This window comes from Corticium candelabrum, chromosome 21 (genome assembly GCF_963422355.1).
Source record: "Corticium candelabrum chromosome 21, ooCorCand1.1, whole genome shotgun sequence".
NCBI classification, from domain to species: Eukaryota; Metazoa; Porifera; class Homoscleromorpha; order Homosclerophorida; family Plakinidae; genus Corticium; species Corticium candelabrum.
Genome location: NC_085105.1, coordinates 527501 through 552500, shown reverse-complemented (window position 1 = coordinate 552500; position 25000 = coordinate 527501). Strand labels below are relative to the sequence as shown.

Below are 25000 nucleotides of genomic sequence, written 5' to 3'. Positions count from 1 at the left end.
GATTGCGGTGAATGTTTTGAATAGCGGACGATTTGGAATGGCTGCAGCTATGGCAGGATGTATGAAATATCTCATCAAACGAGCAGTGAGATGTCTGTCTGTCTTTTTGTCTGCCTGTCTATCTGTGTGTGTGTGTGTGTGTGTGTGTGTGTGTGTGTGTGTGTGTGTGTGTGTGTGTGTGTGTGTGTGTGTGTGTGTGTGTTATATTTTTCAAGTGATTGAACATTACAACGACGACTGTCTGTCTGTCTGTCTATTGTCTGCTTTGTCTGTCTGTGTGTCTATCTATCTGTCTGTCTGTGTACTATTATCTGTCTGGCTGTCTGGCTGTCTGGCTGTCTCTCTGTCTGTCTGTGTATTATCTGTGTGTGTATGTCTGCCTATTGTCTGTTTTGTCTGTCTGTCTGTCTGTCTATCTGTCTGTCTGTGTACTATTATCTGTCTGTCTGTCTGTCTGTTTGTCTGTTTGTCTCTCAATACATATATTTTCGTACATCAGCACTGTTACAGTCTAATTGTCCAAACACCAATCCAAAAGCCCACAATAGGCCACACAACAAAACCCAACTACTTATACTTAACAAATGCTTTATCAACGTTCAGAGAGTTTTTAAACTGTTCTGCTCTTCCTAATTTTCTACTAATCACATTAGCATTGCATCTTTGCAATGCTGTAGACAAACAGCGATGCCAGTACGTCTTGAACTCTCTGCTGTTCTTCCTTCCATCTTCATTTGTTGAGAGAATGGACTGTCGATTAAGGAACTGACTGTCTCTGTCTGTCTGTCTGTCTGTGTATTATCTGTGTGTGTATGTCTGCCTATTGTCTGTTTTGTCTGTCTGTCTGTCTGTCTGTCTGTCTGTCTGTCTGTCTGTCTGTCTGTCTGTCTGTCTGTGTACTATTAGCTGCCTGTTTGTCTGTCTGTCTGTCTGTGTATTATCTGTGTGTGTGTGTGTGTGTGTGTGTGTGTGTGTGTGTGTGTGTGTGTGTGTGTGTGTGTGTGTGTGTGTGTGTGTGTGTGTGTGTCTATTGTCTGTCTGTCTGTCTGTCTGTCTATCTGTCCATCTGTCTGTCTATCTGTTTGTCTGTGTAATATTAGCTGTCTGTCTGTCTGTGTACTATTAGCTGTCTGTTTGTCTGTCTGTCTGTCTGTGTATTATCTGTGTGTGTGTGTGTCTATTGTCTGTCTGTTTTGTCTGTCTGTCTGTCTGTCTGTCTGTCTATCTATCTGTCCATCTGTCTGTCTATCTGTTTGTCTGTGTAATATTATCTGTCTGTCTGTCTGTCTATTGTCTGTCTGTCTGTGTACTATTAGCTGTGTGTTTGTGTGTGTGTGTGTGTGTGTGTGTGTGTGTGTGTGTGTGTGTGTGTGTGTTTGTTTGTCTGTCTGGTGTATATACCCCTTTGACATTCAGTGTAAGGTTTGCACTTGTCTCACTCGCTCCTGGTCTTCTCTCTCAAACCAGGTACAACATACAACAGGCAGAGTTCAATTCGGCAGTCGTCTTGACACCTACGGATCAGTCCAAAACAAAATAGCAAGAATGGCTCTCAACCTCTATGTAACTGAAGTGAGCACATCACTTCACATCACATCACAACACATCACATCACATCACATCACATCACAACACATCACATCACATCACACAACATATCACAACACATCACAACACATCACATCACAACACATCACAACACAACACATCACATCACAACACAACACAACACATCACAACACAACACATCACAACACAACACATCAAATCACATCACAACACATCACAACACAACACAACACATCACAACACAACACATCACAACATAACACAACACATCACAACACATCAATCACATCACACCACATCACATCCCTGGACGTTTGTGTATATCAAGCTGTTGCTGCGTTCTTTAGTCTATGGCTTACATCATCAGTGGCAACATGGATCGAGGTGTGGAAGAGTTTCAATTGGAAGCAGCCATCAGTAAAATATTTGGATCGGTTAGAAAGTGTTTAACTCTCGAGCACAAAAGAGTTCATCACATCACGAGACATTTATCTGTCTGCATGCACATTTGTCTGTCATATTCATTAATATTATTTATTTAGTATAAAAATTAAATAATAAATATTATAATAGATAATACATAATTAAATGAATTAACTATTTATTATAATTATTTATGATTATTTATTTATTATTATAATTATTTATTTTCTATTTATACATAATATTTGTCTTATTATATTATGTATGGATGTATTGTTTGGTGGTAGGAGGCTGCATGGACAGTTGCTGATGAATGCATCCAACTTCATGGTGGGATGGGCTACATGAAGGTGAATAGAAACACAGAAGACTGTGGTAGAGAAATGGACGATAGGCAGGCTTTCGATTTGATCAACAGATATGCAGAATGTATTGGAAATATAAGACATACACATGCATACAAATGCAGACAGACAGACACTCAGACAGACAGACAGAAACAACAGACAGACAGACAGACAGACAGACACTCAGACAGAAACAACAGACAGACTGACAGACTGACAGATAAATACACAGACTGACTGATTGACATCATTTATTACACACAAACCCCCACACACAGAACACTAAAAGTAAAAATATTATCCATGACAGTTCAGGTCAGTGGAATCACGGTTACAGCAAACTACGAGTTAAAACTATATGCAGGCAAATAGTAGTTGAAGATCAATTCTAATGAACAGCGCCTTGAATGGCACTGTCCAGCATAAATCTTTCTCTTCTGTTGGGAGAAGACGTGACAACTTGTCTAGAATAACACTTGCATTTGATCTCTGTAGAAGAACTGAGAATCTCTTCCTCCAGTATTAACGAAACTCGGCTTCGTTGCAGCGACCTTCAATTCTCTAGATCTTTTTGCCAAAGTATTAAGATATTCTGCTGTGCTGTCTCCCCAGCTTCCAAAATGCTAAAAAAACTAGAGGAGTAAATACCAGGCTATTAAAACTGCCGTGTGTTCTTTCCTTGTCATAATTTTACACGTTTTTGGTCCTCTCTTAATTAAAGTGGCTGCATAGCCGTCAGTTGTTGCAGATCCTTTCATTGCTTCTTGACTCCACGGGTGTGAAAGTGCTATGTCTAGGTCAATGCTGGAGCCAGCACCAGAGTCGAAAACAACTATGTCCGGCCGCTTTTCGTTGTCTACGTACCCATAACGGACTTCTTTCTTGTGATGTAGATTTAGCTCGTGAAGGCAACTGCTCCAACCAGCAACTATTTCATCATGTTTCCACACAGGACCACCACCCATCTTACAAGTAAGAAGATGGTAATTGTCTACATCCTTACCGCAGTCGCATACTAGTCTCCAATCCTCAAATGGAATTTGAGCACCCAGTCTCAGAGACGCCGCCAATCGAAATTTGCCAGGCTCAAGTGCGAGTGTCTCATCAGTTGGGATGGCTTGAAGCCAGGCCCCTGCTCCTCTTCCTCTTTAGCTAACTGATCTAAAACGTGCTACATCCTTATTTGTTGAGGATGATTCGAGGAAATCTTCCGCACTTTGCTACGTAAGCTGGAAGATATCTTTTGTTGCAGTTTGTGTAAGGTAGAGAAGTGAACTCTGTTGTCTCGTAGTTCTACAACATCCTGCTTGCCTGAAATCGATTCAGCAGCTCTGCAAATATTGTTGTGTATCATAGAGTTGGATATAGTACCATTTAGTAACTGAGATGTTAGCATGTGAAGCTTAGGAAACCTCTCAGGCAGAATGGAAAGGGAATGAGCCCATCCCACTAGATAACTTGCAGGAAAGATCGCTTTTGCTGATGTCAGACCAAACTCTCCCAACTTGATAGTTAACATTGCTTGCTCCAGAATCCTTGCGTTTGAAGAGGTCTGAAGAAGATTTAATAAATGTTTGATGAGATAAACTATCATGAATGCAAGCAGCGGAATGAAAAAGAGGAAGTGCTACTTAACAAGCGAGATGGTTGACAGAGGGCACATGGCAATTGCAAAGAAGCAACAAAGCACTTTGAGGATCATCTAGCTGAGACAGTGAAGAACATAGCTCATTTTCAGACTGTGCAATTGATTCACAGGTAGACATAACATAATCATCCTCATCAACAGGTGTTCCAAGTACCACAGCTCCTTTACACGAGACAGGATATGGACAGTGTGGTACATCCACACACAGGCAGACAGACAGACACTCAGACAGACAGACAGACAGAAACAACAGACAGACAGACACTCAGACAGAAACAACAGACAGCCAAGACAGACATGAGGCTGCTGTCTGAAAGACATGCAAACGAATCAACAATACTACACTATTTCTAATCCTTACTGTATCTAACTCTTGAATCTCTCCAGTCGGCCGGTTTGGAACGAGTGCTACGTGATCTCCGAATATTCCGCATATTTGAAGGAGCCAACGACATCCTCAGACTATTCATTGCTTTGACTGGCATGCAATATGCTGGTAGCCATCTCAAGGAACTTCAAGCAGCACTACAAAATCCGCTTGCAAATCTTGGGCTTGTAGTCAGTGAGGGCATGAAGAGAGCACAAAGGAGTGTTGGCATGACGACGGCGGAGCCGCTGGGAAATTACGTGCATCCTGAGATGAGGGGATGTGCTGAAACGGCTACAAAGCTGATCACTCACTTTGGAGGAACGGTTGAGCAACTTTTGTCGACATACGGAAAGAATATTATCCGTATGTACATTGTGATGATTGAGAGGAATGTGTTCTTGCTGTGTTACTGTACTTGTGTATGGGCCTTACCAGGTGTCTGTCTGTCTGTCTGTCTGTCCTGTTTGTTTGTCTGTCTGTCCTGTTTGTTTGTTTGTCTGTCTGTCTGTCCTATTTGTCTGTCTGTCTGCCTGTCTGTTTATCTGTCTGTCTGTGTGTCTATCTGTCTGTCTGTCCTGTTTGTCTGTTTGTTTGTCTGTCTGTTTGTCTGTCTTTGTTTCTGTTTGTCTGTCTGTCTGTCTATATGTCTGTCCTGTTTGTCTGTTTGTTTGTCTGCCCTGTCTATCTGTCTGTCTGTCTGTCTGTCCTGTTTCTGTTTGACTGTCTGTCTATTTGTCTGTCTGTCCTGTTTGTCTGTTTGTTTGTCTGTCTGTCTGTCTTTGTTTCTGTTGTCTGTCTGTCTATCTGTCTGTCCATTTGTTTGTCTGCCCTGTCTGTCCTCTTTGTCTGTCTGTCTGTCTATCTGTCTGTCTGTCTGTCTGTCAATACATATATTTTCATACATCAGCACTATTACAGTCTAATTGTCCTAACACTAGTCCAAAAGCCCACAATCGGCCACACAACAAAACCCTGTCTGTCCTGTTTGTCTGCCTGTCTGTGTGTCTTTGTTTCTGTCTGTCTGTCTGTCTGTCTGTCTGTCTGTCTGTCTGTCTGTCCTGTTTGTCTGTCTGTCCTGTTTGTCTGTCTGTTTGTCTTGTTTGTCTGTCTGTTTGTCTTGTTTGTCTGTCTGTCTGTTTGTCCTGTTTGTCAATACATATATTTCAAACATTGAACTATTATACACCATCTAAGCACTAAATACTACCCAAGCCAATAGGGCTTGGTTCGTTTGTCTGTCTGTCTGCTTGCCTGTCTGCCTGTCCTGTTTGTGTGTTTGTTTGTTTGTTTGTCTGTCTGTCTGTCTGTCCTGTTTGTGTGTTTTGTCTGTCTGTCTGCCTGTCCTGTTTGTTTGTTTGTTTGTCTGTCAGTCTGTCCATCCGTCTGTCTGTCTGTCTGTTTGTCTTTCAGTCAGTCAGAAACTAGGCTGGTAGTGCATAGAAGTAACTACACAATGTCTGCATGTTATTTGGCCTCAGCAGCACGTGATGCTGATCAAACACATTCAAGGTGATTTCTCACCATTTCCGTCACTCCTACAATACACCAGCGTACATCATTCATCATCACATCCACTGATCATAGTCCTGGTCATGATTGCTGATCATTTTGTCTTACAGACGAACAGTTCATACTGGACAACATTGCTGATGCTGCCATTGATATGTATGGCACCGTATGCGTCTTATCTCGATGCTCACGATCGTTCACACACGACCTACCATCAAGTGAACACGAAAAACTTTTGACCGAAGTGTATTGCAAGGAAGCTGGAGAGAGAATCGAACGTAACTTACAAGCAGCAACATCTGCCGATGAGGCTCATATCAACAAGAAACTGACACTCATCAGTCAACAGACGGTAGAGAACGAAGCCTTTATTCCTCATCATCCACTGGGACTTTAATTGGACACACAAATTGACAAAGAATGAAATGTCTAGTATATGGTGATATTGCTGTGACATGTGTGTGTGTGTGTGTGTGTGTGTGTGTGTGTGTGTGTGTGTGTGTGTGAGCAAATGGAATTGGCTATTTTTGTTAGTGTAAGCCATTAGTACAATACAACACTGTAGATCCCGTCTAGATGTGCACACAGATGGAGATCATATCAGGAACGTTTTCGTGTGTTTCTGTTTTAGACCAGACCAACTAGTTTTTGGGTACTCGGATATTTGGACATGAACCTGGACCAACCAATCAAAATCAAAATCAAAGTAATGAACACGTGACATTTTGATAATGTGACATTTTTTGATCATGTGACATTTTGATCATGTGACATTTTGATCATGTGATATTTTGATCATGTGACATTTTGATCATGTGATATTTTGAGCATGTGCAATTTCCATTGCACTGCATACAAACATGAGATGACAAGATGGACACTAAAACAAGAGACGTTGATACCGAGCAGAACACAGTAACAATAACTAGACCACATGCACTACTAACCTTGCGGAGTCATTGATACATAGTCACAGAATGTATGTACTACCAAGTCATTTTACAGAGCATAATATTATTGCGCATGCGCACATAAAATTTTATTTTGGTTAATTAAGCTCAAACTGGACAGCGAATCCGAGCATCAAGAAATTTAATTAATGGTGTTAAATGGTGGGGTCTCACCTATTGGATGTGGTGCGACTTGACTCATGCAAAACGTGTGAATGAATTGATCCCCTAGACTTAATTAATTTGTTGGCTAGACGTATACCTATCAGCAGATTAGAACTAAATAGAAAACAAAAATAAGTAAAAACCAAATAAATAAAACTGAAAATAGAAACTTAGTTGCGCGGTTTGTAGTATCCGGGGCCTCTTGTAGAAAATGTAGACTACAACAGAGCCCGGATGTATAACCCAATATCCCGGTTGTCCAACACGCCGTACCACAAACACTGTAGCAAGTCGTCAACATGTCGAAGAGAGGCACGTACAACGTCGAGCGAGAAGAACAAAAATCCGAAGCCGAACCAACGCGTTGGACTCGATTCAAACTTTGGTGGGCGGAATTTAAACAAAAAGTGAAAATCACTATTCACAATCCGAGCACAGGAGAGTATCTCACCAGAACACCGCGATCTTGGGGTAAGTGGTGTATTCGTTGCGTTCGCTAGTATGTTGAGTATTGAGTTTGGTGATGACGACATTTCCGGTGTGGTGGGCGTTGCCATGTCTTGCGCAGTGACGAGGCTCGTGATGACGAAGTGCGCTTGACTTGTTCGGGAGGGTGAAAGTGTCATAGGGGAACCGGACACTGCCAGGCTCACGTGAGTCTGGGACGAGGCTAGAGGATGTGATAGTCACATCTGCATGAATTTATGTATTTAGTTGACCATTTTATGCACACTAATTACAATAATTAATAATATTTTTTATTTTATTTTTATTTTATTTTTTAGTTTATATTTTTATGAATTTTTTTATTTTTTATTTCTATTTTATTCTATTTTATTTATTTTTTATTTATTTTTTATTTTTATTTTATTTTTATTTTATTTATTTTTATTTTATTTTAGTTTATTTTTATTTTATTTTTTTATTTTATTTATTTTTATATTTTTTAATTTTATTTTTTAATTTTTTATACAGTTATAGAAGGTTTGAGGGCTTGGGGTTGAAACAGGGATAATTGACCAAGTCACAAAGGATTTACCGTATATTTTTACTGCTTATGCGTGCTGAGAAATCACTCAACTCGACGACAATGCTTTATCTTGAAAATCTGCAAATCAAAATCTAAGAAAACCATTACTGTAGAAGCTCTTTTTGTCATTAAATCCATTGTGCAAGTACATGCAATGGTAACAGACAGACAGACAGACACATGAACAGACAGGCGCACAGACAGACAGACAGACAGACAGACACATGGGCAGACTACTGTATGCCTCTACTGTGCATGCACACTGAGGCATAATAATGTAGGATGCACAGCTCTACACGTATACTTGTCGTTTAGACTAAAATTCTAGAAGTGAATTTGTTCAATCCACAGATATGTAGCTTATTTACCATATGCTACACTTTAGAGATACGCAATACATTGTCATCTCAAGTAAACACTCTTGATTCGCAGGTGAAATCGGCCTCTTCTATCTGGTCTTCTACTCTGCCTTGGCGGCATTCTTTGCTATCTGTATGAGCGTGTTCCTGCTTGGCACCGTGCCGGCTCAAGAAGATGGCCCCAAGTTTACACACATTATATGCACAGACATTGGATGGAAAGCCTCTGTTTCCAAAGCAATAGATTTTCCAATTGATAACGGTACTGTTGTACGTACAGCTAGGGACGCACATACGGAGGAAATCAAAGAGTTTTTGAAAAGTGAGTTATCACGTTAGGTGTTGCGAATTTTTGTCATTGAGTGTTGTGTGAAGGTGCTGGCTATGACGAAGACGAGTGGCGGAGCCTCTTTAGCTCGAGCTCATCGTCTGTGGACACATCACTTGATGATTTGGAGTTGTGTAATCGTCCAGCCTTTGGTCAGTCACATAGGCCGTGTGTCTATTTCCGATTCAATAGAGTGAGAAGTCCAACTTGTTGTGTGTTTACTTTCATGTTATGGCATTCTTGTATTAACATAGATAGCAGACTATGTCCCAGCTGATGACGTTCGTGTTCAATGCAAAGTTGACAATCCTGGAAACAACTTGATGCAAGAGTTCCGGGTGTGCTGATTGATGAGTTGATATAGATGCAGACAAATAGCAGAAGAATGAGTAGAGAACACGGACCAACTGGCAGACAGACAAAGTCTTGTAGTAGTAACATACTGTAGTAACAGAATAGAGATGGACACACAGACAGACGGATGAGCGGGCAGACAGAGACAGAGACGGACATTAGCATTAATGGCAGCAAACAGACAGACAGATAGAGACGGGTGGATAGACAGGTGGACAGACAGACAGATAGATGGGTGGACAGACAGACAGATGGGTGGACAGACAGACAGATAGACGGGTGGACAGACAGACAGATAGACGGGTGGACAGACAGACAGATAGACGGGTGGACAGACAGACAGATAGACGGTGGACAGACAGACAGATAGACGGATGGACAGACAGACAGAGACGGGTGGACAGACAGACAGACAGACAGACGGGTGGACAAACAGACAGACAGACGGGTGGACAGATAGACAAACAGATAGACGGGTGGACAGACAGACAGACAGACAGGTGGACAGACAGACAGACAGATAGACGGGTGGACAGACAGACAAACAGATAGACGGGTGGACAGACAGACAGACAGACGGGTGGACAGACAGACAGATAGACGGGTGGACAGACAGACAGACAGATGAGTGGACAGACAGACAGACAGATAGACGGGTGGACAGATAGACAGACAGACAGACAGATAGACGGGTGGACAGATAGACAGATGGACAGACAGCACCGAACAGGACATACAATCCAACAAAGAATTATTTCCTAGGATCAAGTGATCTTGGATACTGACCCATCAAAGGCTCGCAACGACCAACCACTAATCATATATCCTCATCTCTTACCCAAGGACATGGTAGCGTATGACCCAGCCAACAAAGACTTTCAGTCTCCACTCTTCATAGCTCTGTTTAACCTCACCACAACCTATCAGTTTGTCAAACATACTCCAGGGAGTGTCCGCAATGTCATGCTCAAGTGTGAACCCGTGCTAAACAGCACCGGTGATGGATTCGGTGCAATATCGAGTGACTTTGAAATAAAATATCGTAATATTGACTAGCATCATCGCTAGTGAATTCGTATTGGCATCTTTGCTTGTTAATCTAATGTAATAACGAAGTGGCGTAGGTAATAATATTGGCTGCTCTTGTTAGTCTCCACAAGTTGTGTTGCCTTGCTGTATGCCTGCAGGTATGTATGTATGTATGTATGTATGTATGTATGTATGTATGTACCTGATATATACATAGATACATACATACATTCATACATACGTACATACATAGATACACATACATACATAGTATATACTATTTAAATAAATGTACGCGTTTACAGATGCTGTTGCATCTTGACAGATAAATAGACAGACAAACAGACATACAATAGACCAACCGACCAACAATAGACAGACACAAAGACGGATAGACGGACAGAGGGCAACAAACACAGACATTCAACTGATAAGCTCTACACTCGAATGCATGTCACCATGCCACACACCGTAACTCCCATTTACACCATCATTGTATCTCACCAGTACAGCTTTGTTACAATGGCCACACACACACACACACACACACACACACACACACACACACACAGTAGACAAACGCAGTGACTTGATTCTCACTCGTCTCATTTCCACGTCATCAGTGATTTACCCCGTCTGCTCACCATGCCCGTTAGATGACCGTGAAGCACCCACTGTTTATAAACAACTTATTGATCGTACAAACTGACAAAATAATATCTAACAACCATATTACGATAGTACTAAACAGTCATCATACTACATCAAAAATATACCATCAGCCGTATTTACAATTATGATTACACTAGTTTCTCTTGAATGTCTGTTACCGAGGTGGCGACCAGATACGGTGACCGGTCGTTTGTATGTAGCTTTCTCTCTCTCTTTTTTTTTGTTAATAATTAGTGACTGCTGGTTTGGCTTTCGCGGAGTGATGAGATCAGTGATAGGAGACGCTTTACATGACCGACTCGAGTCACTCCGAGTTCCTACACAACAGGTAATTGATACGAATCAGTGGTAGGTCTAAGACTGATGACTGACATGCAGATGGTGGACCATACGCATATACATACATACATAGTATGATACACACACACACACACACACACACACACACACACACACACACACACACACACACACACACACACACACACACACACACCATTAATGGTAGACGACAACATATGAAGGTTACCTTTAGGTCTTGTTCTGCCAAGCTTAGTAGTTCTCTGCCTCGTATATCGTGTGTCATGAATTTTTCCTTGTACTCTCCCATTTGATGACGTTCTAGCCACATCATAACGTCGTTGACCGACCATTCTAGCACTACAAACATCATGCAGTTAGATCACACAGATTTCTTTCTGTCGTGTCGTTCATTCTGTGTTTGTGTTGTGTGTGTGTGTGTGTGTGTGTGTGTGTGTGTGTGTGTGTGTGTGTGTGTGTGTGTGTGTGTGTGTGTGTGTGTGTGTGTGTGTGTGCATATGAACTTACCAGAAGTTTCAGACTGAGATTTTGGTTCATATTTATCAGATGAGTGTGACAACCACCGACCAAAAAACTTCAGTCTTCCCAAACCCTTCTTGGACAGTCTCCCTTTGTGCGTGCCGTCCATACTCACTGCACTTTGCATAGCTGGACGAAGCCTCCTTGGCATGGCAGCAATAGTATCCGTATTGCTAGACTGTGGAGATATCATTGAAATGCTATCAGCGCCTTCTTTGATGTCACTCTCTTTGTGTATGTACGGAGGAGCTCTTATTGGTTGATTATCCTGAATTTTTCTCATCTCTGTTTGAACGCGATTTACAATTCGAGTGAACTTTGCTTCATCACTGGACGCCAATTTCTGAAACAACAAATCAACAAATCAGAGCAACACACACACACACACATGCATGCACACACACACACACACACACACACACGTGCATGCAAACACACACACACACACACACACACACACACACACACACACACACACACACACACACATGCATGCAAACTCACCACACACACGCACACGCGTGCACACACACACACACACACGCGTGCACACACACACACACAGCAACAAACTAACGAGCATGTAAACTAACCTTCATGTTGACAAACCATCCACTCTCTTGTATTAGCTGTTTAACTCGCTGAATGAGATCATCTCTCTGCCCGGTGTTGGCATGTTCTGATGGTGATCCATCGGGAAACAGTTGCTCGATGCAGTAAGTGCAATGATGAGCCAATGGGAGCAACTCGCACTCAACGACCTCATTAGAAATGGCAGCAACTTTGACACTACAACAAGAAATACTTTGAAACAACATAAATATTACTGTACATATAATTAATTACATACACACAAACAGACAAACAAAAACACCAACAGAAGAATGAACAGACAAGTAGACAAACAGACAGACAGACAAGTAGACAGACAAACAGACAGACAGACAAGTAGACAGACAAACAGACAGACAGGTAGACAGACAAACAGACAGACAGACAGGTAGACAGACAAACAGATGGATATGCATTCAGATTACAAGGTAGATGACTACAAATCAGATTTCGACACACTCGTCCAACTGACCTGCTCACAAGGGCAGTCGTTGCTTCAATTAGTGGCCTGAGTGCCAACAAATCCTGTGACGGTAACAGTTGAGGCATAGACGTCGACGACGGCATGATTGATGACTCTGCCGCTGCAGCGGCGACAGCTCCACTGCCTCCTTGACATCTCCACGACTGTAGAGTGCTGTAAAATGCTTTGTTTCTCGCTAGCATTTGAGATCTGTTCTTATGTGTCATCTTCATTTGGCCGGGTTCTTGAAGCCATGCTTCACCATCCACTTGGCAAGGCACCGGTTCGTTACCCAAAACGGTGATTTTAAGTGAGCGACACTGAGCTAAACGATGGCTCTGAACACCGAGGACATATGCTTGTGCCTAGTGGAAACAACAATGGGCAGATTCTTAGTTAATACAACAGATATGTGGGCAGGAAGACAGACAGACAGACAGACAGAGTACAGACAGAGTACAAACAGACCAGACAGACAGACAGAGAGAGTACAGACAGACAGACAGACAGACAGACAGACAGACACATTGACAGACAAACATAGAAACAGACAGAGACAGACAGGCAGGTAGACTTGCACACTGCATGACAAGCATATGCAAGGCGTACCATTTGAGAGCAGCTGGTAACCGCAACAACTTCCAGCATCCTGTCGTCGAATGAGGGAGCAAAGAAACCCTGCACATAATACATAGCTGACATCACGTGATCGATAGAAAGGTGGAACGCTCATCTCACTTCCTTATCTTTCTCTGTGCCCCAGAAATTGACTCCACCCATATAACTACACACGCAACAAACTGTAATGTGGAACTTCACACACACACACACACACACACACACACACACACACACACACACACACACACACACACACACACACACACACACACACACACACACACACAGCAACAGTAAGTATAACATGGTAAACAGTTGATGGCACACATCTTGATCACCTTGGAATATTGAGCACAACGATCCCCTGAATTGTTGGCAACACGACTGGTTTGCCATCACATTCAAGCTTGATACGTTGGTCCAAGTTTTTGTACGTCTGATTTATGATCTGCTTGCCACTCAATACTCCATACCACATTCTATTCAACATGCGATTCCTACAACAACAGGTATGTCACGGAAACAAACAATTCATGTTTTAGTCAATTTACCGGCATTTTTCTGGGTGCTCTTCTCGTTTGTTGTGGAAATCTAAGGAGATCTTTGCATCAAGTCCGATTCCAAAGTAATTATTCATTACGTTGATTTCGGAGTATGCAGTGCTGTGAAGAGAAAACAATGAGGTGGTTAACACACGCGTGCGCGCACATGCACACACACACACAAAGTGGCACACAGTAACACACACAAACACACAGTGACACACACACACACACACACACACACACACAGTGACACACACACACACACACACACACACACACACACAGTGACACACACACACACACACACACACACACAGTGACACACACACACACACACACACACACACACACACACACACAGTGACACACACACACACACACACACACACACACACACACACACACACAGTGACACACACACACACACAGTGACACACACACACACACACACACACACACACACACACACACACACACACACACACACACACATGCACAACTTACGCTGGACTGTCCACTTTGTCATCTTCAAACGTGGCGGGTGCTGTAATGGGTGCAACTAACGCATTTGCACCAACCAACAGTGCGGCTGATAAACTAGTAATACCACCTTTCGACTCTGAACGTGCATGCACTGATGACTTCAGTTTAGTATTCCTTGACACAATCGATGAGCCAACTCCACTGTCTTGGCTGGTAAATCGCGCTCGTGTAACCTTCCGTCTCTTCTTTTTCTTTGAAGCTTTCGTGGATGCTACAGCATCCAATTTCACAGAGATAGTTGCCTCCTCAAACGCGTCCGATGTCCCTGAGTTTCTCCGAGAACTCGGTAGGGGCTCTTCTTCAGTGCTGGGCTCGTTATCGCGATCACTTGCAGTCGTTGTTGTCCCTATTCCCTCGTCCATGGTTCCATCCAGTAAGGGGATTTCTTCAACGACGATACTCGGTCGTGTGAATGGAAGGGTATCTGTTGTGTTCTGGTTTACCTGTTGATCTAACGCTGTCAACAAATAAAACAGTTGGTTGCACGAAGCTGTCATGTGTTTAACTGTGGGTTTGTTCGTACTTTCTTCTACATGATCAATAATTTGTTTCACGGCTTTCTTCAGGCTGTTGGCACGAGCCATGACAGCATCACGTGACCTGAACATCTACGATGATAGTAATGCGTGTGATTGTGTGATACTAACTCGTGTTTGATTTAGAAATCTAACCTTGCTGGCAGTGTCTTGTGGACATACTTCTGTTGGTCTATTTTCTGTCATTTCTAGTTGAACCTGACAAACAAGTTGGAGTCATACTTATCGACAGGATTATATGTTTCCATTGAAACAAACTGCACGATAGATATAAAGTCTACATTTACTATTAGCATGTTATGTATATAGTTTAAATGTTTCGTCTTCATTAAATTCGGATAGACAAAGTTTCTTACATCCTCCAGTTTATCACTTGTGCGTTCAATGACTGCAGCCAAATGCTTCATTATCTCTTCACAATCGCCGCTTAAGTCATCTCCACTCTCCAGTGAGATAGAACGATCCTCTAGAGAGCATGACTCCTTCTTTAGCGTGCTCATCAACGAGAGAAGTTTTGCATTTAAGAGGTGACACTAACACAATGCAATGGGAGATGCTGTAGGATAACATTCCTGTAACTTTTCGTTACCTTTTCTTTGAGACTTCCCTCTTCAGAACTCTTACTCGTCGTCTGCTGCTCACATACTAAGCTGACAAATTTCTGGATGTGTTCACAAAGCACTCTAAAATGACAGAAAAACCAAGTGTCATACACCAATGTACATACCTTCTTACATTAACTCAAGTCTCACCTCGTTGAATCAATCACATCATGATCACGTGACTCTGCACTCAATATGATCCCTAGGTGTGATGCAACAGAGTGCTCCAACTCAGCAGCGGCAGCTGACGACGTCGAGCTTCGTCTTTCTTTCTTTCTTTCATAGACTGATGGCAAAGCAGGCAGTTTCCTTCTCACTGCAGTATTAGACGGCGAATGAGGCTTGGTCTGAATACTCCAACGATCCAACATCTTCACACCAGACAACTCAAGTTCGTGTAGTATTTGAGGTAGCAGACTGTCGTCATCACAAGTCGCACCCCAACCCAACACTCGAGCCAAGTCATTGCCCGTACCGAGTGGAAGAATACCAACTTGACACTACAAATGTCACACAATTCACTAAACAAAAGTCACAAGCAAGCATGCAAAGAAATCGAAGAACAGACGAGAATACAAAGACAAGAAAGTAGAAACAAAGACCCACCGTAGAAGCAAGACACATACAATGTACATATACAACAAACAGGTTTTACCCTATTGGTTAGTCCCAATTTGTCTATAGCCATCAACACCCATCCAACTGAACCATCCCCACCAGAGATAAGTATACGAAATGACTCGAATGATTGAAACAAGTGAAGACTATAACACATAAAGTTATGTCAAACACAACACACACACACACACACACACACACACACACACACACACACACACACACAAGCACACACACACACACACACACACACACACACACACACAAGCACACACACACACACACAAGCACTGACAGCTCACCCAACAAACGGTCCTGTTGTGATAAGATCAAACACTTGAGATGGATTCAGAAGCTGTTTAAAACGACGCAGGAACTTCACTCCCTTTAAATAAGAGACACCATGAGTCATATGTCAATTAATAAATCACCCAACAAATAACACCAAACATCAACATAAAAACTCTCATGTAAGTAGATTAGCTCTGAGTTCCTTCTCCGAGAAAGCTGTTTGGGCTAATAATGTGTTGCCATACCTCAAAGGTCACATATACAAGACTCATGCATCCTGTCTGTTCATGTCCCGTTGGTATACACTGACTTCAATTCACATTGTTTGTTTCCTTCGCCAAATGGGTCATGATGTCCAGTGTCATTTGGCAGACAGACAGACAGACAGACAAGTAGACAAACAGACAGACAGACAAGTAGACAAACAGATACAGATAAACAGACAGACAGACAAGTAGACAAACAAATAGATAGACAGATAGACAGACAGACAGAGAGGCAGACAAGTAGACAAACAGATACAGATAAACAGACAGACAGACAGACAGACAAGTAGACAAACGGATAGATAGACAGAGACAGACAGACAGACAGACAGACAGACAGACAGACAACAGACAGACAAGTAGACAAACAGATACAGATAAACAGACAGACAGACAGACAAACAAGGAGACAAACGGACAGATAGACAGACATACAGACAGACAGTCAGACAAACAGACAAGTAGACAGACTGATACAGATAGACATTTTTGGGGTTACAAGAGCCGCTAGGGCCCGGTTAACAGTCACTATACACTTGCTACTATGTAGCTCATGAACCAACAGTCACTATGTAACTATACACTTGCTACAAAGTAACTCTAGCTACAACCATCAGTCACTACGCACTTGCTGTACTTGTCTTGACACAGATAGACATACATACATACATACATACATACATACATACATACATATATACATACAGACAGACAGACAGATAAACAGACTACTAGTAAATGCTTGGTTAGCATTGTGTTAGGCGAGCGATGGTGTTCTGTCTTACTTATTTGCGTAACAATGGTTGCGTCTTTGGGTAGCATCTAATTTCTGTCAAACAAAATGTGGGAACTCAAAATCAGACTGTCAGTTGCTCTTCTTCTGGCTTTGTCTTTCGTTCTTCGTTCACACTTGGATCGTTTGCTGAGATAGTCGCGTAACAATGGTCGCGTAGTCACGTGATAATGGTTGCGTAGCAATAATTTCTGTCAAAGTAACGCGTGGAAACTCAAAAAACAGACTTTTCTCTTCTTTTTAGCTGATCCTTTTTATTCTGTTTGTCACGTGTCAGTCTCCTTTGCTCTTTAGTCGCGTACAGGAACAAAATCGAGAGTCATTTCACTTTTCTCGCCAAGAAATTGTAATTGTGTTGAAACATCAAAAGAGGACCCTTGATTCAACTTTTAGCGAATGTGTTGTGGAGTTAAAATTGCATTCATCTGGCATCGTTGTTTTGTTGATCCGGCTCTTCGTTTTGCCGTAAATCCATATGACAAGTGCTGATGCACGTATATAAATATATAAATATATAAATATAATATATCTCGAGCTCAATTGACATGACGAGAGGCTCGCTTCACTCGCCAATAATTCAATACACCTCAGTGATCACAGACTGTTAAAACATAAATAAAGTCAATCTGTGTATACAAACAGGTTTGTCAATTTATCCTATTCGTTTAGGATCTTAGGCAACGGCTTAGTCATGCAGAATATACACAGTAGACTGGCACGTATGTATACAAAGAGACAAGCAACAAACTATAGAGAGCAAGACTGTTTGCATTGCAGTGAAATTCACCTGATTGTCTCCGCTCTTTGAGTTAACAAAGACCAACAGAGGGCTACTGCCAGGTGGCCTGACTGCCTCTGCTCTTCCATTTTCATTCATGTCCCACGCTCTGATCGCCGTAGGAGGCAAAATGGATACACGATTGGGCCCAAGAGAACACTGACATGAAAACATTGACAGGCAGTCGGCATGAACCTGTGTGAATAAATACAAAACTGTGAGTCAATAACAAATGAATAAAACACAAATGCGGAGATACGCAAGACACAAACGCATGCAAACGAACAGACAAAACAGATAGAGAGTATTTGTACTGACCGTTGCCTTACACCATAGGCATCTCCAATCTTGTAGTTTCTTTACGCTTCCGAATGCTTTATCGCATACCGCACACTTTGAATTCGCAGGAAGATTGCCTTCGAGCCACTGATGTTCCATAGCCATCTGTGAAATAGAAAAAAAGGTATAACAGTGTGCCCTCTGTGCAATGCTCGTGTATCAAGCAAGATATGTGAAAACCTCTCATTTAAAAACGTTGGCAATAGACTTTTGGACAGCCAACAAAATTATCACACACACACACACACACACACACACACACACACACACACACACACACACACACACACACACACACACACACACACACACACACACACACACACACACACACAACCTAACTATTTTACCTGATCATTTGATGAGAGTTTGTCTGGTGGGATAGTCTTCTGTGTGACCCACTTGCAGTTATTACAAGCGTCCTTGGCACAGTGTTTGTGCGCTTTGAATTCACAAATATCACACGAAAGGCATCGTGACCGAATCGCTTCCGAGCAAACGTTGCAGTACGTGGGACGAATGTGCGAGTGTGAGCAGCTAAACCAACGATGCATTCCATGCTCAAACAGACCACAATCCTATAACAAAGTAGAACATCCATTGATTAGTAGATGAGTCATGAACACTGACGATGGGTCACTCAAAAGCTATTCTTCTATCACACCATTCACTGACTGACTCATAGATGCATGAACATATCGAGATGTTGTTAAATACAGGAAGTGACTTGACTGTTTCTATTACCTTTATAGCTATATCTGGATTATTACACAATTAAAATATACAAAGGCTGGTATGCATAGCTGGCACACAAAGGCATCAGCCGAATTACAAGTACACAAGAACTCAAGTAACAAGGTGTGTCTACGGATTCTGCTTTAACTTGGCCATCCGTGTATTCAGTGTAGCTGAATATTTAGCAGATTCGAATACGTCTGAATGATTGCTGTCCAAAGCATCTGGTTCTTGTTTGTATGTCGTCGTCTTCTCTTCCATGGATGCCAATTCTAGAAATAGTAAACAAGATCCAAGTACCAAACACTCAGCATGAAGCATCATATCCACATTGCTTGGTCACCAACTATATATACCATGACTATGCTATATACACCATGAGTATATACACACTCAAATCTCCACACTGTTGTATCCACTCTTTTACTTGTAAGTAAACTTGAAATCTAGTCTTTAGTATCATACTAACCCTACATATCACACCTTGAATGCTGTCTTCCACTTCATCCTGTTTCAGTAGTAGTAACACTGTGCCAAACAGTTCAACCTTTCAAGGTGCCTATTTGTTTATTTTGAAACTAACCATTTGTTTGACATCATAGGAAGTTTAGCCTGATGTGATAAGAAGTTACCACCATTCTACACCAATTGTTCATATTTCCACTTATTAAGTAATCCATCTGTAGTCATACTTCCGCGCTCATACTACTGTACCTATGGTGCTAACTATAGGCTTTCCATATACTAAGCAGGAAATATGAACCAGACAGGAAATAAGATCATGCCAAAATACCACAAAATCTGGAAGTAGCAAACACAGAGGTCAATAGTACTAGGAGTTTATCTCTAAAATAGAAATTCAATGAATACTTTCATTCATACTCTATCTATTGCCAACCTGGTATGTTCCATAACATATAAATCAATCAACCACGAAAGATGCCTATCTACCAATATCTAAACGAGCACAATTTGTTTACCAACAATTCAGTCGACCTCTTCCTGTTATTTGGCATCCTGCTTCAGCTTCACACAACGTACATACATGGCAGTGTTCTCACGAGTACTGGCTACACCAGCAACTCCTGGTTAAGATAGCAAGATGGCTAGTCGAGGCATAAATGCAGCCATTATTGTCATGGCAACAAGCAATTAGTTTTTTCGGTTATCCCTTCCTTTCATATGCACTGGATATTTAGGTATATAATTCTTTATCCAAACGTATTATCCAATATCTGAATTTTAATGATGGCAACTTGTAACAGTATGGCCACCCGACATTGCTAAAGGTTACATGACTTGGTAGCTTCAAGTAACATTGTTGCTGGTGTATGCATGTCATACTGTGTTGCTTGACAACATTGTTGGTATTGCAATTCAATGCTCCACATACCACTTCACCATGCACAGTACTTATAAGTCTGATGTCGTTATTGTTGTTGTCGGTTGTTAAAAATTCCTGGCTGGACACTAACTACATCGGCATTCAATTCCTTCCCTGCAGCATCGGTAAGAGATTCAACCAGCAATAATACAAGAAACTGCTTCAATACTGCAGTGTCACAAGTACGATCCAGACACTGTAATCAAAATCAGACACTGTAATCAAAATCCAATTATTTCTCTCAAGACTCTTCACACACCCCACTGACAGCCTCCTTCCTTGTGCCAGCACACTGCTAGTGGGGATGTCCTAAAATATTCTGGAAACCTCTGGAATGACCCCTAACCTATTTTCCACTCGTTTTTGTAAAGCTGCGTGACTACTATAGAAAGACTACTATAGAAAGATGGAGCCCAATTGGAAGATGAACAGGTCCTACCTTGTACATCAACTTCCCAGTTAATTAAGAAATTTGAAAACATTTATTTAACATAAATGATAACAACCACAAACAAGGACCACAATGTTTATAGCACCTGGTCAGCAATTTGGGATATTAAGTTAGGTTCTAATATAAACAAACAGAGTAGTGGCATCACTTTGTGGAATAAAATAAAGTCCACAAAGTCCAACAAGCAATGCTAAAAATGTCAATGAAAGATAAAGCTTAATACCCAATCAATAGTAAGTATACTAGTAGCATGAATTAGTAATAACAAATACACAGGTAGACTACACCATGGAAGCCCTAGAATATGTCAATCTAAAGCCATAGACTATTGACAGACCATATGACCCTGACTACAGCTGACCCTGACTACAGCTGACCCTGACTACAGCTGACCCTGACTACAGCTGACCCTGACTACAGCTGACCCTGACTACAGCTGACCCTGACTACAGCTGACCCTGACTACAGCTGACCCTGACTACAGCTGACCCTGACTACAGCTGACCCTGACTACAGCTGACCCTGACTACAGCTGACAGCTGAAGCTGCCACAGTGGCACACTAAACAAATTCTCGGTTAAACAGTAAAATAATGGTCAATAACTTTAACACTTGCCAACAACAATAAAGTAAGTCTCTTGGAATACACACTGTACAACCATATCCACCCAACTAACACTGCAAGTACATCTCATTAGCTCCTACAACTGATACTTACTAAAGACCAAGTTCTGCTTGTAACAACACACATCTTAATAGTATTATCTAACAGGATGGACCTAAACACTGGAAATATCAAACCATAAAGTCATACTTCTTGCCTCTCTGTGTTATGGCGCTCCTCTTAATAATACATACAATACTCTGTACCACTACCTACTACATCTACTCACTGTACTACCCACTTGCCCAAGAAACTCAGTATATATGCATATGTAGGATAATTTTGGATCAACTAAATTAGACACAGCTGCATGTATGCACAAAACTGTAGAAGCTACAACCTCCACCTGGTAGAGGTGACACCTATAGTCTTCAACCTGCTAGAGGTGACACCAATGAGACTTCCACCTGAACTATCTAAAATAATTTGAAGTAAACAGATAGTATACCAGGAAAGCCAGCTAGTCCAAAGACGCTTACACAAATCTGAGACACAATAGCTAATGACTAGACATTGTTTAGAAACCACCATAAAGGTCAAGACTTGAAGCTACTGACTGAGCATATGCATAGACTATCTCGAGAACTCGACCCTGACTACTACTTTTTAGTAGTTAGGCATCCAGGCCTACTACCTTACAATATTATTTCTACTATGGTAAGCTACATGAGCCCACCCAAGCGCACATGCCTCAGAGCTGTATCCACAACTGGCGCCAGTGTGGGATGACAGATCAACAGCAAGCGCCTGTATGAAACCGACAACAGACAGCAGGTTGTCCCTGGTGCATGGGTACTACGCAAGAGCATTCCGCAAACCAACCACTACAGAGGAAACAAAGTGCCGTTGCCACGGGGAAAGCTTCCTGACACTAAGCAACTGTTCCTTTGTTCTCTACAAACATTCTTCATACACAGCCTCCAAACTTGCATAACCGAAGGAACAAAACACTTCAACGGGTTGTGCAGTTTCGTGTTATGCGTCACACAACACGGATACACCATAGAGGCGATCTCTTCCGGAATAATCTATTCTGTAACACCGGAAATGCTAAAAATAGACGTACTCTGCGTTCCTCACCTGCTGCTTGTGGGATTGAGTGATAGCTGACTGAATTGCACTCAACCATTCCTCCGTCTCTTTTCTGCTCTCCGTCGAAAGCACAATCTTTCGATGTGGTGTAATTACCGTAAAAACGTGACTCGTTTTGATTGACCGGTCAGCAACGGTGGCATTCTGTAGGTCGATCTCTTGACAAACTTGCGCCTGCAAGGTAGACCAGACGTCATTTTTATACCTCCATATGACTACGAATCACAACGCACTTGCTGTCCTTTACTAAAAAATAACTTTCTGTGAAATAAAGTGAAGTATCTTCGCTTCCATCGCTAAGAAATGTAAATAGAGACGAGAACTTGGCGAGACGTTTGAGTTCTAAACGCTTTACCTGGAAAGACCCACTCTGTATCGTCAAGTAGCCTTCTTTTAGCCTATTCTAAAACGGAAAAATTAGATGAGCAGAGCATGAATGAAATAGAGCAAGAACGTCGCGCGCGCGCGCCTCTTCATGAGAGAAATGGTAACCATGCAACTTACTTTTCTTTCAGCAGGCGCGACTGTTGACATACGACGAAAGAACTGGTGCATGGTACTCTCCATATCTTCGTCTGATGATTCACTTGACGTGTGGGTGTCCTGCCTCTCCATGCGTACGTCGCGTCGAAGCTGTTACGTGATGGTCGCCGTACGAAGCGCAAATGATGTCAATCACAGTCACGTGATGCAGTTCCACCTATAGAACGATGAGAATGGACAGTTCTATAAATAGAAACTCTATGAAAATATCTAAATTAGTCGTTTTATGTCACCTAGTAACAGAGTTTTGGCGGATAAATTTTAGAGTTGCGCAGCAACCAGCTAAACTACGTAAATTGTGTATAGTACTAAATGTATTAAAATGTCTTTCCAACTGCCGAAATTAGATACACACGTGCAGTTTGTAACACTCGGACTACTGCACACGTGTGTACAGCTGGCCTTGATCGCCATCATGTGTCACGCGCATGCGCGGCTCGACGTCTAAACTCAAACAAACTACTAAAAGTACTCTAGATTTTTGTGAATATACAATAATGTATATACATATGTACTTTTAAAGCATAAAATATTATTTATATAGAATTATTATATATCCACGTCACATTTAATTAAACAATCTGGTGCAGTAGCATACGGATAATTGATAAATTAATTATTATTAGTGATTAAATATTCTGCTAGAAGTGAATATAACAGTCAAAGTGCAAATTGTAATAACACAGCTGCAGTATTATATCACCTGCATTAATATCACTGCTGGCTGTACTGTACACAACAGGTGCATTAGACTCCTAGAGCTCATACCCCCAGGAGATTAAACCACTAATGATGAGGCATAAATATAAGCCAACTTGTCTACTGCGTCAATTCATTTCATTGGAATGAAGAGTGTTGCCTTGAAGGGAGGATGACATGCAAACTCAGTACACTAACTACATAATTTTTTTAGATTTTCTAAGTAGGACTCATGCATATCAGAGTGCGAAGAACTCAACTGTATTTGTCAATTGGATCATGCATTTTTACAACTCACTGTATGTCTAGAAAGGCTATAACATGACAATATAAAACTGTCTAACCAAGATAGCCAAACAGAGTAAGTTAGCTTTATTGTGTGTGTGTGTGTGTGTGTGTGTGTGTGTGTGTGTGTGTGTGTGTGTGTGTGTGTGTGTGTGTGTGTGTGTGTGTGTGTGTGTGTGTTCATTACACATGCATTGCATAGTCTGCTGTATTTCAAAGGTTTGAACTTTATAAAAAATAAGACACAAGTCTTGCACCTCCAAAGACAACCTTCCCAGAATGAAACGAGCATTGTGTACATACCCACAACCTAACTGAGAGACAGATTTTTGCATATCAATAGTTCACGATAAAGTGATAGAAGACGGCCATAATTTAAACACAATTTGATTAGTTACAACAGAACTCTCTACACATTCTTATTAAGTAAACAAAACTGTTGACATTCATCAACACACCAAACACACACAGACACAGACACAGACACACACAGACACAGACACAGACACACACAGACACACAGACACACACACACACACACACACAC

The 25000-nt window shown here is 41.6% G+C and overlaps 3 protein-coding genes across 3 annotated transcripts in view; 2 read left to right on the top strand and 1 right to left on the bottom strand.

The window, feature by feature from the left end:
- Positions 1-6364, top strand: part of LOC134196270 (very long-chain specific acyl-CoA dehydrogenase, mitochondrial-like) — a 12281-nt gene extending 5917 nt beyond the window's left edge. The window contains exons 11-16 of the mRNA XM_062665363.1: positions 1-85; positions 1468-1572; positions 1917-2003; positions 2280-2342; positions 4375-4720; positions 5977-6364. The exon at positions 1-85 is cut by the window's left edge and continues 19 nt beyond it. Coding sequence (XP_062521347.1) covers positions 1-85; positions 1468-1572; positions 1917-2003; positions 2280-2342; positions 4375-4720; positions 5977-6263 — 973 coding nt within the window. The 3' untranslated portion in view covers positions 6264-6364. The remainder of the gene's footprint in view (positions 86-1467; positions 1573-1916; positions 2004-2279; positions 2343-4374; positions 4721-5976) is intronic.
- Positions 6365-7229: 865 nt separating this feature from the next.
- On the top strand, positions 7230-10211 carry LOC134196749 (sodium/potassium-transporting ATPase subunit beta-3-like). The gene is made up of 5 exons (XM_062665969.1): positions 7230-7452; positions 8444-8692; positions 8746-8891; positions 8953-9036; positions 9815-10211. Exons 1-5 carry the CDS (start codon positions 7281-7283, stop codon positions 10106-10108), a joined length of 945 nt encoding a protein of 314 aa, XP_062521953.1. The 5' UTR covers positions 7230-7280; the 3' UTR covers positions 10109-10211.
- Positions 10212-10756: 545 nt separating this feature from the next.
- Positions 10757-23595, bottom strand: LOC134196278 (diacylglycerol kinase eta-like). The gene is made up of 24 exons (XM_062665371.1): positions 23431-23595; positions 23282-23329; positions 23160-23222; positions 22915-23100; positions 18951-19178; positions 18580-18705; positions 18271-18456; positions 16436-16518; positions 16171-16279; positions 15666-16015; positions 15503-15596; positions 15270-15446; positions 15049-15111; positions 14901-14985; positions 14339-14834; positions 13841-13951; positions 13628-13786; positions 13407-13452; positions 13278-13346; positions 12678-13033; positions 12187-12382; positions 11582-11936; positions 11283-11413; positions 10757-11070 (listed from the first exon to the last, which is right to left on the bottom strand). The coding sequence occupies exons 1-24, from the start codon at positions 23539-23541 to the stop codon at positions 10984-10986; spliced, it is 3915 nt and encodes a 1304-aa protein (XP_062521355.1). The 5' UTR covers positions 23542-23595; the 3' UTR covers positions 10757-10983.
- Between the last annotated feature and the right edge of the window lie 1405 nt (positions 23596-25000).

Excerpts from the sequence above, each read along its gene's own strand:
- LOC134196749 (XM_062665969.1), top strand. The coding sequence starts at position 7,281 with ATGTCGAAGAGAGGCACGTACAACGTCGAGCGAGAAGAACAAAAATCC. Across the intron at positions 8,693-8,745 it reads AATCAAAGAGTTTTTGAAAA|GTGCTGGCTATGACGAAGAC; the intron begins GTGAGTTATCAC and ends TGTTGTGTGAAG. Across the intron at positions 9,037-9,814 it reads ACTTGATGCAAGAGTTCCGG|GATCAAGTGATCTTGGATAC; the intron begins GTGTGCTGATTG and ends ATTATTTCCTAG.
- LOC134196278 (XM_062665371.1), bottom strand. The coding sequence starts at position 23,541 with ATGGAGAGGCAGGACACCCACACGTCAAGTGAATCATCAGACGAAGAT. Across the intron at positions 19,179-22,914 it reads CTCAATCCCACAAGCAGCAG|GATTGTGGTCTGTTTGAGCA; the intron begins GTGAGGAACGCA and ends ACTTTGTTATAG. Across the intron at positions 13,347-13,406 it reads GCACAGAGAAAGATAAGGAA|GGTTTCTTTGCTCCCTCATT; the intron begins GTGAGATGAGCG and ends TATTATGTGCAG.